The sequence below is a fragment of the Cornus florida genome, unplaced genomic scaffold (assembly GCF_030987335.1).
Source record: "Cornus florida cultivar Cherokee Brave unplaced genomic scaffold, ASM3098733v1 CherokeeBrave_3.0.0_Hap2_Chr04, whole genome shotgun sequence".
NCBI classification, from domain to species: Eukaryota; Viridiplantae; Streptophyta; class Magnoliopsida; order Cornales; family Cornaceae; genus Cornus; species Cornus florida.
In genome coordinates, this window is record NW_026775574.1 from 76,597,692 (window position 1) to 76,616,028 (window position 18,337).

At 37.4% G+C, this 18,337-nt stretch overlaps 1 protein-coding gene across 1 annotated transcript; it reads right to left on the reverse strand.

Moving 5' to 3' along the window:
- Positions 1–17,341: 17,341 nt before the first annotated feature.
- Positions 17,342–17,809, reverse strand: LOC132305144 (uncharacterized). Its single transcript, XM_059802824.1, has one exon. The coding sequence runs from the start codon at positions 17,807–17,809 to the stop codon at positions 17,342–17,344; it is 468 nt and encodes a 155-aa protein (XP_059658807.1).
- Positions 17,810–18,337: the final 528 nt, after the last annotated feature.

The window sequence follows — 18,337 nt, forward strand, 5'->3', positions numbered from 1 at the left end:
AATTGAAAGCACACAGATAGAAACATGTTTATCAAGTTAAGATAGACTATTCAGAATAAATTATATGAATCTATGCAAGTGATAATGCAACCAAGTATATACAGTGACTGTTCCAATAAAGTGAAACATGCTAGATATGACAGAGCTAAATGCAACCACTGTGGAAAACACAGGCATTGGGCATAAATGAGACAATATAGAACACAAAAGAGGGTATAAGATCTCTATATGCAAAGCAGTAAAGTTTGATCGATCATAAAAAAGATGGAACGATCCAAGTTGGATCGATCATGACATAATTGAGATCGAACGTGCTCTGATCGATCAGAGCACTGGTGTGATCAATTAAACCTATGGAAAGACATGAACAGTCACAGATCTGTGATGTGGACAACACAAGGGCATCTGAATATGCTCGAGGGCCCCTATAAACCTCAACAAAGCAAGAATGGTCACCTAAATCGACATGTGACCCCCAAAATCAAATTCAAAAACAAAATATATACATATATAAATACATATATATACATATGCTTGCAAGTCAAAATATGGCAACGAAATCAAACATGTAAGCTCAAAATCTAATCATGGCATCATCAAAATCATTAAAGCGAAACAAAAACAAAGAAAGAAAACTTACCGAAAGTCAAGGAGAGAAGTGGAGATGACCGAGAGAGAGAAAGAGAAGATTGAGAGTGGGGAAGAAGTTTTGGAGCTTTGAAAGGTCGTCAGAATGTCGCCAGAAGTGAGGAAGATGATGGAACAATGTCGGGAGAGAAGAAGGGCCTTGGATCGATGTAAAAATCGATCTAAGTAACCCTTGGGTCATATTTTAAAAATGGCTCCCGACATATCAGATCGGTCACATGGGTGATCAAATCGATCTAACCCAGATCGATTATGAAGGTACTTAGATCGATTGAACCCACAAAAAGACAAAATATTTTTGAAATTTTTTATTTTTTTGAAAATTTAAAATATTTTTGGATTTTTGTAAAAAAAAAAATTCTTTTTTTTTAAAAAAAAAAATAATAATAAAATTTAAAATTTTGAAATTTGAAAAGTCAAAGTCAAATGGAAGTACACAGATTGATCACATATAATGATCGATCGAAACTTGATCAATCCAACAAGTAGGAAACTGCAGGGATCTTCGAACGATACAGAGAGAGGTATTTTTCAAATTTTCAAAATTTTTTTTAAGTATAGAACACAGATCAATCGAAAGGAAAACTAGATCGATCGAGAATACTTGGATCGGTCTGATGAAAAGTTCGCACGATACACAGAAAGTTGAAATATGCAGAAAATTTTCGCACGATGGGATAGAGAGATGATTGGATGCAGAGATAGTGTTCGATCGATTGAACTTGCTTTTGTGATCGATCAAATAGGCACTAAATGCTTAATTCAAAAATGAAAGTGCATGCATTCTTGATCAAAGTCCCAAACAGTGTTTATAATCCAAGAATATATTTAGACGACACAAGAAAAGAAAGGTAAGATAGAAATGAAGGAAGAATAGGGTTGAAAACCCTACGAATCATTAGTGTTTAACGTCTCTAACAAGTCGTTAGGCCCTTTTAGCACAGATCAAAAATCTTATGGTGCATCCCCTCCTTAACGGGGTGAAATGAACTTTGAACCCCACCCAACAAACTATTCCCTAGGGAACTTGTTGGATTTGATTCAAAAAAAATTGACGGTCCTTAATCAAAGCAATTCTTGGGCTTTTATGCCCTTGCAACATTTGGTTTGAAAACATTTTTCTTTAAACTCTTTTTTGAAATTCCATTGACAAGCAAAGACTCATGTTTTTTAAGTTCATTTTCAATGCATTTTTCAACAACACAAACTTCTTCATGTTTGTCCAAAGAATTGGGTGTTGGATTGAAAATATTCAACTTTACCTTCATATGCCAAAATAAAATTTTCATTATCCCCGTCCTACAATTTATATTGGCATTAGCGGTTACCAAGAAAGGACGGCCAAGGATAACCGAAATTTGGCTCTTGGGATTTCCGACCAGCTCCGTGTCTATGACTATGAAATCAATCGAGAGGAAGAATTTATCTATTTTAATCAACACATGCATCCTCAATAATACCCCAAGGCTTTTTGATGGATCGGTCGGCTAGTTGCAAAACCACCGATGTCGGTTTTAAATCTCCTAAGCCCAATTGAACATACACTGAGTATGAAAGAAGGTTCACACTTGCTCCTAAATCAAGAAAAGCCTGGTTAATGACATGGTCACCAATGATGCAAGAAGTAGTGGGTGAACCGGGGTCCTTAAATTTTAGAAGAGTGTTGTGTTGCAAAATGGAGCTTACTTGCTCGGTTAAGACCATTTTCTTTGGTGCTTGGCTCTTGTTCTTCCTCTTTTGGGTGCAAAGATCTTTTAAGAATTTGGCATAAGCTGAAATTTGTTTGATTGCATCTAAGAGAAGAAGATTAATCTTCCCTTGCCAAAACATTTAAATTATTTCAATGGCTTTGGTCTTTTGCGTTTCAAGAGAAATGGATCCTTTTAAGGCATCTGGAAATGGAGCCTTTGGGTCAAAATCTTTTTCACAATCCTTTTTTGAAACTTTTTCAACACAAGGATTTTTCAAATCATTTCTCAAATCTTTCTTAACAAAAGGATCTTTCACATGCAATGAAGGAGGAATAGGATGTGAGATGGGACGGGTGTCAACTTTCGGTTGCACCGGTTCACTCTCTTCATTTGATTCACCAACTTGGTTGTCAACGATTTTTCCACTTCTCAAGGTTGTCACCGCATTGACATGCTCAATTGTGTAACCTTCCGATGAGGAATTAGTCTCCATAACAAATTGATGCTTGGGAGGTGGATTCAAAGGCATCTTCCCCTTTTCCCTAGCATTTAAGGTACTAGCTATTTGCCCAACTTGGGTTTCTAGCTTCGTAATGGATTAAGAATGGGAATGAAGTAATTGGGTGGTTGCCTCCAACGTAACTGAAACAGTCAACACTTTTTCCTCAAAAGCGGGACTCCTAGAATTTCCTTGAGAATAAGATGATTGATTAGGAAAATGAGAGTTAGAAAATTGGTTTCTATGTGATGATTGAAAAGATGATCTATAACCTTGAGAACCCTAGCTTTGCATTGGGGGTGGAATATACTTTCCCTAAAAACCACATTAGGGAGGGTTTGAGCCTTCCCCTTGGCTTTTTCAAGAGAAGTTTGGATGGTTCCTCCACCTAGGATTGTAATATATGTCATAGGGATTATTCCCATGGTTAACAAACGCAGCATTCACTTGTTCATGGTTCTCACTTTACACATGTCCATGGGGACAATTGGAAGTAGAATGTAAGACACTAGAACAAGTTATGTAAGATTCGTTGGAATTGCGATGAGAATGATTAGAGGAGGAAGACACTTGATTCACCGAATTTTGGTTGATAAAAAATTGATCAAACCTTTGAGATAAAGACTTGACTTCGGCGGATATGTCATCAGAATTGTCAACTTGATATAAGCCGACATTCTTCCTTCTAACTAGATTTCTACCATTTTTGGATGACAAAGCTCGATGCATTGAATTCTCACTCATGCTTTCATAAAGACGCCATACATCATCCTCTTGCCTATCAAGATATGAACCACCCATGAAAGCATCAACCATTCCTTTAAAATTATCTAACAAACCTTCAAAGAAAAATTGAACTAATTGCCATTTAGGCATGTCATGGTGTGGACACTTCCTAAGTAAGTCATTCAATCTCTCCAATGCCTCATGAAACAATTCCCCATCCCTTTGAGAAAACTCTCCAATTGAGGTCCTTATTGCATTGGTCTTTGAAATCGGATAATATTTCTTCAAGAACTCTTGTTGCATCTCTGCTCAAGTAGTTATCGAAAGAGATCTTAGATTGTTGAACCAATATTTTGCATTATCTTTAAGGGTGAAGGGAAAGAGTTTGAGTCTTAAAACTTCTTCTGGTATGTTAGTGTATTTTACAGTGGAACACACTTCAAGAAACTTATCCAAATGCTTGTAAGGTTCTTCAATTGGAAGTCCATGATAATTGGGGAGCATTTGGATGGTTTGGGGTTTAATTTTATAATGGTTTGCTCTAAATGGGGGTAATTGAATGTATGTTGGGGCATTATATTCATTTGGCACATAATGTTCTCTTAAAGTAAGAAGAGGATTCACAACTGGTGGTGCTACGCGAACACCATGATTCACTTAAGCAACGAGAAGTGAGGGTGGAACAAAAATTGGCCGAGGCATGCCTAATGGTACTTAAATGTTGTTATGATGCACATTAGGGTAGAGGATACCTTGTTGGTCGATGTGACCTAAGTCCTCCACATGGTCCTCATTATATTCCTCTATTGATGAAATGGAGTCACAAGACTTACCCCTTCCCTTAGGATTACGAATAACCGATTCAAAATGCAAATCAAGTGGGACAAGAGTAAGATCTAATGATCTACGACCATGCACGCACGAACAAAACAACAACTAGCAACAAGCACGTAGCAAATAACAATCACTTCACCTCCGCAACAAATCAATCAACAAACATCCTCCACATACATTGTTCCCATGTTCCCATGCTTTGAACAATATGAAAATAAAAGTAAATTGCCTCCACGCGGGCTCACAATTTATCTAAGAATTTAAAAACTTGCCACCACACGGGCTAATGATTTAACGAGAGATTAAGTTAGAAAAGCTCACAAAGGGTCCTTAAGCAACTTCAATTTATATTTCAATTTTTACTTTGCCTTGTTTTACAAATTTTTAGATTTCTAGCCTTTTTATGCTTAGCTTAGCTCCTTATATTAGAATTTTCCTTTACTTCACTTCCATTACTCCATGCACCTAGCCAATCAAGAACAAACACAATAAGTAACCAAAATAAAATAAAGTAAAGACACGATCAAAAAAGTATTAATTCCTAATTGTTTCCAAAATATGGCATTGCTTAATTCCTGGTTACGGCGCCAAAACTTGGTGTGTTGCTTTGTCGAGAGCAATAAGCTAAATGTGTGTAGTGTGGCCAAGTTTGAATTTATAGAATGCCACTACTACCTCTAACTACTAATATAGCTAGGGTGAGTAGGGATCATCCCAAGGGAAGAGAAGCAGTACTGATATGGAAGCAATGTTGGATTAGTAGGTCGAGTGATCAAAAGATGGTTTGTTGGTTGAGTTAAGCTGCAAATTAAACTAAACAAGTTCAATATGAAACAATTAAAGTAAGTAAAGTGTAGAGAATATGAGAGAGGAGTCTTGGGTCATAGAGTTCATCACTAAGCACCATCTTCCTAGACATTCAACTTTTGATGGATTAAGGGGGAAATTGTGTTGTAAGTGAGAGTGTGTGCCATTGATTGAAACATTATCATGGATGGCCAAGTAAGTATACATTGTCTAGCCAATTTAGGGAATAGCACAATATATCAAATTAAGCTATTAATCCTTCTATAACCCCACAATCATTGCACATCATCAAATTAGAGAAACATACTACTTGTATTCATAAGCATGGAACATCAAACAACAAGAATGGATTGTTCACTTATCTAAGAAAGTAAAGCAACTACACTACAACTAAGCTAGTGACATGAAAATTAAACTAATTAAACTAAGGTCGTGACACAATCCATCAAGAAATGAGTATGAACCATCAAATAGACCATAAGAGTATTCCATTTAAGCACTATGCCTTGACCATCACTAGATTCACAATATTAACACACATAGACATGCATCAATGTAACAAAATCTAGAGATAAACACATGAACATTCATTCTAGCATACATAGACATATGAATAGAATTAAATGATCAACTGGAAGTATTAAACCACACAAATCAAAGTAAAAACAAGATTTATATATATATCAAAGGTCAAGATAAGAATTACAACACTAAGCCCCATTAATTACAAAACATCAAGGTCTAGGAGGCATGCTTAGGGCTAATTCTTGCCCCAAGAAGTTGTTTAGCCACTCATTGATATTGTCATCCAACCCTCAAGGGCTATCTCCATGCTAGAAAATGATCTCCTTCCTCATTGGTGGAAACCCTAAAAGAGATGAAGAATTTTTCCTTTTGTGTATGCTCTCCCTAATCTTTAGCCAAGCCTCCTTTGAACTAATCTCCCTCTCATCTACTCTAAATAGCCAAAATCCTTATATAGGTAGCTCAAATGTCACACCCAATGGTTGGACCTCTTGCACTAGGGCATTCAAATGATAGCACCACGAGTACCCTTTTAATTGGTTGGAACTCCATTTTTATCACACTTGAGGAGGTTCGATCGATCATAAGGGTGGTCAGATCGATCGAACTATGGTGGCGGCTTTTTGGAATAATGACAAATCTAAGATATTTTCGGGATATTTTGGGAAAAGGATAAAAGTTGTAGGTGAGGGTAAGATCAAAAAAGTCCGATCGATCTAAGTAATGTTGGATTGATCAAAGATGGAAATATCCTGAGGATAAGGATAAGAGGCTTGATCCATCTTGGCATGGTTGGAACGATCACAGTGAAATCGATTTGAGTTTGGTATGATAGATCGAAGATTGCTGTTTTCCACCACTTTGCTTCCACTTTGCTCTTTTCTTCCATTGAGCTTGAGATTGCATCTTTTATGCTCTAAATCAGGTGAATTGACTTATTTTGGGGATAAGTGCCTGAAAAGTGAAATAACATGAAATTAGACTAAAATAGGAAAATAAGATAGGATAAGGTCCTAGAATGATAAAGCTTAAGGGGTTTAAATGCGTATTTTTTAGCGTTGATCAATCATCTAAGTGAATTAATTGTTTTTGTAGAGATGTATTAGTTGTATGCATGTCTTTTATTAATTTAAGAAATTAATGATTAAGCGTAGCTTGCATATAACTCACTTTAGACTTAATATATGGCATGGCCACAACTTGATCTTTGTTGTATATTAATTTGGGATAATTTAAATGAGTTTTCAAATCTAGAGATTTGATAAATTTAATTTGGTTTAAATTCTACTTAATTGTACCTTGCTTGTATTCCATTTTAGACTTGATATATAGCATGGCCATGACTTATTCCTTGTTATATATTAATTTGAGATCATTTGAATAACTCTTGGAATCTAGAAAAATTAATTTAATTAATTTCTATTTTATTGTTCTAATGATTTAGTAATATATCTTATGGACCTTTTGTGTTTTTATCATATATCATGACTTATTGCTCAACTTGTTGGTTTTGGAAACTTGGGATATCATCAAGAACTTGACTTGGCTAGGACTTGGTTTTAGTACGGGAGATAGAGAACTCCCTACACTACAGTGCGCACTAGGGGAAGGTATCTATGGGTTAGTAGCCCTAAAGTGATCCCAAGAGTACGGTTTTAATTCGGGCGATATCCAAGTATCCACTTTGGTTTGATTTCACACTTTAAATTCCAAGTTGATAACTTTGTGAGTTTACATCTTATTTTTTTGTGTTGGAAGTTCCAAAGTCGGTTAAACATTGTGGATTGAATTATATTAAATTGCAAGTTTGTATAAAGTTAGGCTTTTGCATGCACATTCCCTACGAGTAAACTTGTTTACTCACCCTAAAGTTACCGGTTTATTTTTTAGGTAAAGAAGCATTATTGTGGGATGCACAACACTCTTAGGCTTGCTTGACTACTTGGAGAGATTTTGTTATATAGAATATGCACTTGTTAACATATCATGCTTTATTTTGGTGTTTTATGTCAAAACATGTATTCTTGTTCATATGCAAGTGTTAGCATGTTTATCTTTACTTTTGAAGTTATTATGTTATGTTTGGTTTAACATGTCATTTTCAATTTCGAGTATGTAATGTGTGCCTAAACACACCTTTTGACATGAGGCCAAGGGCCATTAATTTTAAAGTTCACAAGTATGTTTTAAACTTGTTTCGGATCATTGGAATGCATGTATAGCCTTAGGTTGAACCTAGTACTTCACCATACATTGCAGTTGCAGCTTTTGTTGCTTTCTGTTTCGTCATTTGGCTGATTGTTGCTTTACGTTTTGTCATTCGGAAGTCAAAAAGCCTGACCATGTAAGTCTAAACGCGTGACCAAGTAGGTCAGAATGCCAGACCATATAGGTCAGAACGCCTGACCATGTAAGTCTGAACGTGTGACCTTGTAGGTCAGAACAACTGACCTTGTAAATCGGAATGACCAACCTTGAGAGTTAGAACAATCAATCTTGAGAGTCAAAATGAGCGACCTTATAGGTTAGAATGACTGACCTTATAAGTCAGAATGACCAACCTTGAGAGTCAGAACGATCAATCTTGAAAGTCAGAATGAACGACCTTGTAGGTTAGAACGACCGACGTTGTGAGTTAGAACGACCAACCTTGAGAGTCAGAACGATCGATTTTGAGAGTCAGAACAACCAACCTTGTAAGTCAGAACAACCGACCTTATGAGTCAAAACAATTGATCTTGAGAGTCAGAACGACCAACCTTGTGAGTCAGAACGACTGACCTTGTGAGTCAGAATGATCGATCTTGAGAGTTAGAATGACCGACCATGCAAGTCAGAACGACCGACTTTGTAGGTTAGAAAGATAGACCTTGTGAGTCAGAACGACTGACCATGTAGGTCAGACCGTATGACCCTTCTTCATTGACTTGCGCATTTGACCCTCTTTGTAAGGTTGTGGTATCTCTTAATCGGAGGATGCCTTCTTGTTTTATTTTCATATCTTTTCCATTCGGACTCTGAATCAAGTGATTCTTGAGTCCAACCTTGTTCATTTTTCGTTGTCTTTTCAATGGTGTGCGCAGTGGAACCCATTTCAGTTTGAAATGACCATTTTATTCCTTTCGCTTCTGTATTTTGGGAAAAGTTTAGGACATTGTTCTTCGACCGCTTCTTTCCAAGGGCTATGAGGCAGGACATGAGAGTACAGTTCACAGGTCTCTATCAGGGCATGATGAGTGTCATTGAGTATGAGACATGCTTCACTTCTCTTTCCCGCTATGCACCAGAGATGGTTACTACCGATGAGCTCAGGGCAAGGAAGTTTCAGGATGGGTTACATCTTAATATTAGGCCACGAATTTCAGTATTGGATTTGAGAACCTACGGAGAGGTGGTTGAGAGGGCTATGATGGTTGAGGCAGAGGACCGAGATTAGCACAGGATCAAAGGTTCATATAAGCAGCCTCATGGAGAGGCCCCATCAGTATTTGTTGGGGATCAGTGTGATTGGTGTTATGCGTTCGCTGTCCTACACCATCAAGCTTAAAAGGAGTGTGCATTAAGGCGAGGGCCAAGTTTTACATTTATAAAAGCCACTACTACCTTCACTAAAAATATAGTTAGGGTAAGTAGGGATCGTCCCAAGGGATTGGAGTTGAATTTGGTTATGGAATCACTATTAGGGTTAGTAGGTCGAGTGATCAAACAAATGGTTGGTTGGTTGATTAAACTAGAGAGCAAATTAAACTAAATAATTGAATGCAATAAGGAGTAAGTAAGAGAGAGAGAGATCTTGGGGTTTAGAGGTTACCACCAAGTAATAATTTTCTACACCCTTAACTAGTGACTAAGGAGGGAAATGTGTGTTACAATATTGATGTGTGTGTGTGTTTGGTTGATTCAATAAGCAAGGGTGACCAATTAAGCATACATTGTCTAATCAACATGTGAAAAACACAATATATCTAGCAATTAAGTATATATTGTCTAAATAGCATGTGAAAAACACAACATATCTAGCAAGTCATTAATCATTTCATTAAGCTCACAAGCCAAATATACCACAAGGCTAGAGACATATGCTACTTGCATTCAAAAGTATAAAACATCTAACAACAAGCATGGATTTTCCTCCCATCTAACAACTATGCTACCACTACACTACAATTAAGCTAATGACATGAAATTAAACTAATTAAGCTAAGGGAGAGGCACAATCCATCAAGAAATGAGCATGTACCATCTAGAAAATTACAAGAGCATTCCTTTAAGCACAATGTTTTGACAATCTCTAGATCTATAGCATTAATACACATAGACATGAATCAATAACACAAGAAATAGAGACAAACACATAAACATCTATTCTAGCATACATAGACATATGGATAGAATAAAATGATCAATTAGAAGCATTAAACCACATAAATCATTGAATAAACAAGATCTATATATATAAAAGTACCAAAACATGTATTACAACACTAATCCCTCAATAATACACAAAATCAAGATGTAGAAAGCATGCTTGGGGCTAATTCTAGCCCCAGGAGGATGTCTAGCCACTCATGGTAGTGCTTCTCCAACCCTCAAGGGCTAACTCCACGGTAGAGATTTGCTCCTTGGTTGATGAATAGTCTCTAATGGTATCTCTAGCCTCCTCCTCCTCTAAGCTTGCTCTCCAAGAGTTCTTTTAGGTATGAGATGATATGATGTGATATGAGGTCCTCCCTTGTAAAAATTAATCCTTATCCTTATATAGGTAGGTCAAATGATACCCAAAATAAGCTAGGGTCGTGCATAAAATATTCCCCAATGATTGGATAAAGGACAACTTTCAATGAGCTGGAAATTTAACTTTTTTCGCACTAGAGGAAGTTTGATCGATCGAACCTTGGACTTGGATCGATCGACCATGGCTAAGATCCATCGAAGTTAGGCTAGATCGATCTTCAATGGTGGCGCTTTTTGGATAAAGACAAATCTGAGATATTTTGAAGATATTTTTGGGAAAAGGACAAAAGTGGTTGGTAGGGTAGTACAACTAGATAAGATCAATCATTTGGATAAGGACAAGGCAGTTCGATCAATCGAATAATGATGTTGGATCGATCAAACTTTTGAGATCTCTGAAAATATCATCACGGCTCTGATCCATCTTGAAGTGCTGAGATTGATCAGGTTAGATCGATCGAACTTTGATCTGAGATCGATCAAAGATGTTGATTTCCACCTTTTTCTTCCTTTTGTTTCCACTTGGCTCCTTTCTTTGATTCATCCTAGAATTGCTTCATTTCTGCTCTTACTTGGCTGAGTTAGCTTATTTTCGGGATAAGTGCCTGAAAATGGAAATAATATGAAATCAATCTAAAATGGTAAAGTAAGATAGATAAAGGTATTAGAATGCCTAAGCTTAAGGGGTTTAAATACCCACTTTTCAGCGCTCATCACAGTGGAAGAAGGCTAAGGCCGGGGACAGTTCACGTACAGAGGGACAGTCATAGTAGGCTCGGTCTGCACCTGTAGTTCCAGAATCTTCGGGGTCAACCTGGGGAGTGATTTGTCACCACTGTCTGCAGCCGGGGCATATCAAGCCTCGCTGCCCGCAACTTTAGCCACAGGCCAGTCAATTACAGGCTAGTAAGCCTACAGCCTTGATGAAAGGGTTTTAGGGGACTTATAATTATTGTAAGCAGTCTGGTCACATGAGGAAAGATTGCCTTCATCCACGGAGCAGGGCACAGAGTGGTACAGGTTCCCAAGCCACACAAGCACAGTCAGCAGTTGTGCATTCAGGTTTCAGGGTGCCTCAAGCACCACAGCCAGCTGCACTAGTTGGTTTTTATCTGAGTAGGGGTTCCACCCCTATTGCTTTCGGATATCAATCAACTCAGCAAGGCAGTTCATAGTAGTCTGGGGCTTAGGGATGAGATTATGCATTGCCACAGGCTGATACCTTCACTGTGACTTATACAGATCGAGGTATCTTTCCAGTTTTTAGTTCTTGGGCTAGAGTTCTTGTTGACACAGGTGCATCACATTCAGTCATATCCACTTCATTTGCACATTCTTTGGGTCTGAAGGTCACACAGTGAGATAGTTTCCTTTGTGTCATCCCGACCATGTTTGTTGGGGTTGCGCTATTCAGATAGCTGGACGGACATTAGAGTTCGATTTCTTCATTTTTAACATGACGAACTTTGACGTCATTCTTAAGATGGATTGGTTATCTTTCTTTCATGCCACGATCGATTGTTTCCACGGGCGATTGTCTGTTTGCACTCCCACGGGAGATTGTTTTCATTTCGTGGGAGATCAGAGCAATTCCCACTCGACGATGATTTTTAGTATCGGTGACTGGAGTTGCCACAAGTCCTACTTGGCTAGCCTATTAGTCGACGAGGACAACAGTTCAGACCGTGTTTATCCAGCAGTCGTTATATAGTTTCTGGATGTTTTTCCAGAGGAGTTGAAAGAGCTTCCTCCTCTACGGGAAGTTGTCTTTGCCATCGATGTCTGTAGACAAGAAATAATTAGAAATTTGTACACAAATTTTGTACTCTGCAAATAGAAACAAAATGTGGATCAGATAATATAATTTTATTAATTTGAGAAATTAAGGTACAATCTTCTGTAATATTCTTTACAAAAGAAAGAACTGGTCCTCTGATTAAGTCTCCTTTTTTTTGTTGGTTGGTTGTATCCAAGGGCTGTACGAGCTTGATCTTGAATCACTGTGGAATTTGGATGACGAATGACACGACTTTGGATGTGCTTATTGTTGATCAGTGTGGAATTTGATGAAGACCGGCACGATTTGATGTACTTGGTGTTCTTCACCTTTGGGTTTGGTTGTTGGGGATGAGAGCTTTTGTATTTCTCTCTGGAATTCTGAATTTCTGAATTCTGAATTTGTATTCCCTTCTCCTTTCCTCCAGGAAAGCATTTATAAGCTTCTTGGATCCATAGGATGATGACACGTGTCCTCTCTGATAAGGAAAATATCATAACTAGGCTGGGCTGGATATATTATGATAATTATCCTTAAAAATAATTATTCTGAATATATTTTATTAGGAATAATTAATCTTTTTATTTAACCATCTGGACTAGGCTTAATTAAATAATTTAAGTGGACCAAACTTGGGCCAATTAAATAACTTAATTAAACATTAGGCTCATATTTAATGGGTCCATTTGTTCAAATCAAAGTCCACTAAAATTTTAGTGTCTACAAATTGCCCCCACTTCGAGTCCCAAGCTTGACAGGACTTGTCTCATTTTTCAAGTGGGACTTGAAGTATCCAACTTTCCTTCTTCTTTTTTTTTTTTTTTTAATTTTTTTTAATTTTTATTTTTTTTCCAATCCCACTTTGGATTGGAATTTTACTTTCCAATTTATACCAATCCCATGCCTATATATATCACCCAAGTCATAGGGTTTGACATCAATTTCAATCAGCTCTGAAGGACTTGTAAGATTGCAGCCTCTGAGGATTGTGTTGGATTGTGGCATCTGTTTGAACACATAGGTATGACTTCTTTTTTTTTTTTCCTTCCTCCACGCTTCCTAGAGGAATGAAATATTTTTTTTTTCCTCCTCCACACTTCTGGAAGAGATATATATATATATTTTTTCACGCTTCCTGGAGGTCAAATTTTTATTTTTATTATTATTATTTTTTTTCCTTCTCACGCTTGTTGGAGAACTATTTTATTTTTTATTTTTTTTTTATTTTTTTTTCAGGATTTGATTGGATATAACAACTTGATTACACCAACCGTATCAGAAATTGAAATCTTCCTTCTTCACAACATTAATCGAGCTTCAAAATTTGTGTATTATTCCATTATGGTGGCATTCAAGTGTTTTATGAAGCAAAAGGTGACTATCTTAGAGAGCGAAAATTGTCGAAGAAGCCAAGGAACCACATTAAGCGTATTCGATTCACTTCTCGGTCGCGATGCCATTTATATGCCTAATCCCGAGAATAAACATTGTTCTTCTCATTGGACACGCATTCAAATGCCTGATCCCGATAATGAACAATGTTCTTCTCATTGGACACGCAAGGCTACAGGCGACCTTACCAACTTTAGTCTTGATCACATTAATGAAGAATCCCTTGTCTCGGAGGCCTTGATATTAAATTCTCCACTTCATGGGAGAATAGTTGAGGAGAACCAGTTTTCACTATTGGGTCACAATGTTCAAGCGAAGAAAGTGTCATGGAGTATTCCCTGTACACCTTCTGCTGAATTACCACACACCGAACTATATTGGGAATGGTTATAAGATGTCTTGGCGCGCTTCCATAACTTCTTATTAAAACAAAATCTATATGGTACTCTATTCGCCTCCCTGTTTTCATATGATCACCATGAAGAGGTATTCAAAGCATTCCTCGAATGTTGGTGCCCAACTACTAATACTCTTCATTGTTCTATTGGCGAGCTGTCTATTTCCCTTCGAGATTTATATGCGTTAGGCAGTCTCCCCCATCAAGGAAGAATTTATGACGAAGTCATTCCGCGTGCAGATGAACTCTCGAGAGCTGGCAACAACAAACGTTCTCTCCCTTTGAGTTGTTAACATCTATTTTTGGCTTTCCACAGACTCCGTAAAAAGTACAAAGGAGAACAGAATGTGAAGATATCTGACTAGATTAGTTTTTGGTTTCAAGGTGCATCAAGGCATGACAATTCCTTAAAGAGAATGAAAAAAAATAAAGTTTATCGTCCAAAGGAGACTCAGAACCCTTCTGGTGCAATCCCTCCTTTTCGGCCAATGTCCACCAAAGAGAATGAAGTATTTATTAACCTTGGTGTAGATGAAGAATCGAGAGACACCACTTATTTAGCTGCTTTTTTAGCATGTTGGCTCTGTAAATTCATCTTGCCTGCACACCCTGGTAACGTGATTCGTCCTGGAACCTTCAAGGTTGCCAGCATGTTAGCAGATGGCTGCAACATTTATCTTTCCATCCCAGTTTTGGCCAGTATTTATAGAGGTTTGAACAAGATTGTTTCCTCACCAGATCCTGGACGTTGCTCTGCGATATTTCCTATACACTATGTATTCGGATGGTTAAGTGATTATTTCCAAACTAATTTCACCGTTCCCCATACCAAATACTGGCCTCGAATGACATTATATGCTAGAGAAGGAGGAGCAAAACATTTTGACATTTTTGAAGCACAAAATTTATTCAGATCATGTGAAGGAGTAATTTTAACTCATCTGTCTAAAAGATCTTTAAAACAGTGACTCATTGTGGATAATGGCCAAATGATAAAGCCTGACTCTAACTACCTAATTAGTCTTCGATCATGCTATTTAACATTACGCCGAGATAACCGTCTTATCATTGAGCCATATAGTCCACACAGATTTAGTCGACAATTTGGATACCACCAAGATGTTCCTGGAAAATTGAAGAACGATATTCATAATTGTACCTTAGAAGAACTCTTAAAGTGTTGGACTTCCTCCGTTCATTACTCTTCTGGTTGCAACGTGTTGCTTCCTTCAACATCTAGTCACCAGAAGTCCTCAATTACCAAAGCATATGCTAAATTTCTCTAAAGGAATCACCAGCCAAAGTTAGAAAAGTCATTATTAGTAGACTCAAGTCGAATTCTCGTTGCAGACAAGAAGCCATTGAAACTCACAAGATCAACAATATCAATGCAGACCTGCCAACGGAGCAATTTCTGTCACCAGTAGAGTCTTGACAACATTCTCAATTGTTAATCCATTCAAATAAATAAACTGACAATGAAGACCGTAACTGGAAACATGTAGGTGTAAATAACTTCCCATATGATCGGGTTGTTATTCCTCATAATTTAGACTGCTTGTTTGAAGGAGTTAATAGTAGTTCAGAACCCATCCAAGTAAAGATTTTATTTTATTTTATTTATTTGTTTTTCTTTTTCATTATCTCATTTTTTTTTAGACAAAAGGCAATGAAGGCTTTCTTGGAGAGGATGTTATTATGGTTACTAATCCTGTATGCAGTGGGGAATCTACTTATGGACCCTATGCATTTGATTTAGCAGCTAAAAGAAACCGTACAATTACTCAAAATGAGAACAACCCTCTCTTACAAGAGGTGGAGTCCCTTGAGAGGCATTCACAATCCCAAGCCTCTTTGATTGAAAAGGACATCCAAAGCCAACAAATGATTATGAATATTGAAGAGATTCCTGCAACGGCTACTGCATTATCGACTAAGAGTCATCATCTTAGGGATACCCAGACATCTCACCGAATCACACCTTCTGTAACTACTTTTGACCCGAGGAGTGCCATTTCTGAGATTAAGCACACGGCGGCCAAAGCATTTGGGAATATCATTAAGAGTAAAGTGAGGTGTACACCGCTTTTGAAGATTTCATCTCTTAAACCAAAGTTTGACGAGATCTTTCTTGAAATTTCTAAACAATGTGTGGATTTTTCGGAGTTCTGCTATAAAATTGATGCATACATTCAGAATGGTGAAGAATATAACAAAGTTTTATTCAAGCATGATCATGCCTTATCTGAAGAAGTACGCTCTCGACGTTTAGCTGATGTTGGTTCTCACCTTAAAGAAGCTCTTACTTTAGATTGTGCAGACATGAAACAAGATCAATCAGCTCAAGAAGCTCTACATAATTGTGAGAGAGAAATCGAACTTTTGCATGCTTGTATGGAAAGACATAAAGCCACCATTGAAGAAGCTAATAACCGAATTCTCCAAAGAAAAGCTAACATTGCAAAATTCAAGGAGGAACAAAATTCAATCGAAGAGACCTCCGTTGTCACTGATGATGATATAAAAGCTTTGAATTTCATGGAAAAACTGTTACAAAATGCTCAAACTGAAATTGAGGATCTCCCTTTGTTGCCTTAATGAGAAGTTTTTTTTTTTTTTTTTTTTTTTTTTTCCCACATACCTTGTAATAAAATATCATTTTATAATGACAAAGTAATGAATTTGATTTGTTTATTTTGCCATTCACAGTTTATATTCTTGCGGGCCAGGAGTGAGTTTTATATATATATATATATATATATATATATATATATATATATATATATCATGCTGAACTTAGAATGAAATTCTAAGCTGCGTACGTACCCCCAAATGAGGGATCAAGTCATCACGTAGTTCAAAAGGGATATGAATTTTTTTTTTTTTTTTTTGGGCCGTACACAGTTTTAGCTCATGCGAGCCAGGAGCATAGTGCAGTTTAAGCTCGTACGATCAGAAGCATTGCCTTCATGGGTAATAGCACTTTAGGAACTTGCCATTAATGGGCCCCACTCTTACTCCATCTCATCAATAATGAGATATGCGCCGTTAGTATAAACTTCACAAACAACATATGGTCCATCCCATTTGGATACAAATTTATTTCCCTTACGATTCATGACAGTTGGTCTACGAACAGCAAATACTAAGTCTCGAACCTGAAATGACCGAGGTCGAACTTTCTTATTGAAGGCTTTAGAAAGTCGAGCTTGATAACACTCTAGCTGTTGTTGGGCTTCTAATCTCTTCTCATCCAATGCTTCCAGTTCTTGAAGACGTAAGATGACATTTTCTTCACTTGTAAGACCTTCCTATATGGCAATCCTTAACGAAGGGATCTGTTGTTCCAATGGAAGAACCGCTTCTACGCCATAGACCAGAGAATACAGAGTTACTTGAGTAGGTGTACGGTGCGTAGTGTGGTATGCCCACAATGCTTCTTCCATTCGCTCATGCCAATCTTTCTTTGTCTGGTTGACTACTTTCTTCAATAACTCACAAAGAGTTTTAATGAATGCTTCTGCAAGACCATTGGCAGGGGCATTGTACATGGAGGACTTACGTTGTTTGAAACCAAACTTCTCACAAAGGTCAGTTACCCAACTATTTTTGAAATTCATCCCATTATCAGTGATAAGGTACCGAGGGACACCATATCGATAGATAATGTTCGATTTGATGAAATCAACCACTGTTTCCTTTTTCACATGTTTATAGGGTGCAACTTTCGCCCATTTGGAAAAATAACCAGTGGCAGCCAAGATATACAAGTGGGCCATTTGAAGACTTGTCTAAAGGACCAACTACATCTAATCCCTATGTATCAAATGGCCATGACGTCACAGTAGAGTGCAATGGTTCTGGTGGTTGGTGTATGAAGTTAGCATAGAATTGACAGGCTTGACACCTTTTTGCATACTCCATGCAGTCCTTGACCATGGTGGGCAAATAATAACCCATTCTTTTGACACGAAAGTGAATTTTTGGTCTAGACTGATGGGCTCCACAAATCCCAGAATGTGCTTCCTTCATTGCATGGGTGGTTTCATCATTTGCGAGGCAGCGAAGGAAAAGGCCCTCATATGTAATTCTATATAACGTATCATTGTAATAGATGAATCGAGGTGCTTGTCTTCGTATTTCAGTCTTATGGCGTTGATCTTCGAGAAGTTTTCCATGTTACAGATAATCAATGATAGGGAGTCTCCAGTCTTCTTCCTCTTGTGTCTAACAAGAAACCAAATTACTTTCTTCAAATTTATCTTCCAAGACTTGTGGCAAAACCCATCGTTGACATACAGGAACAT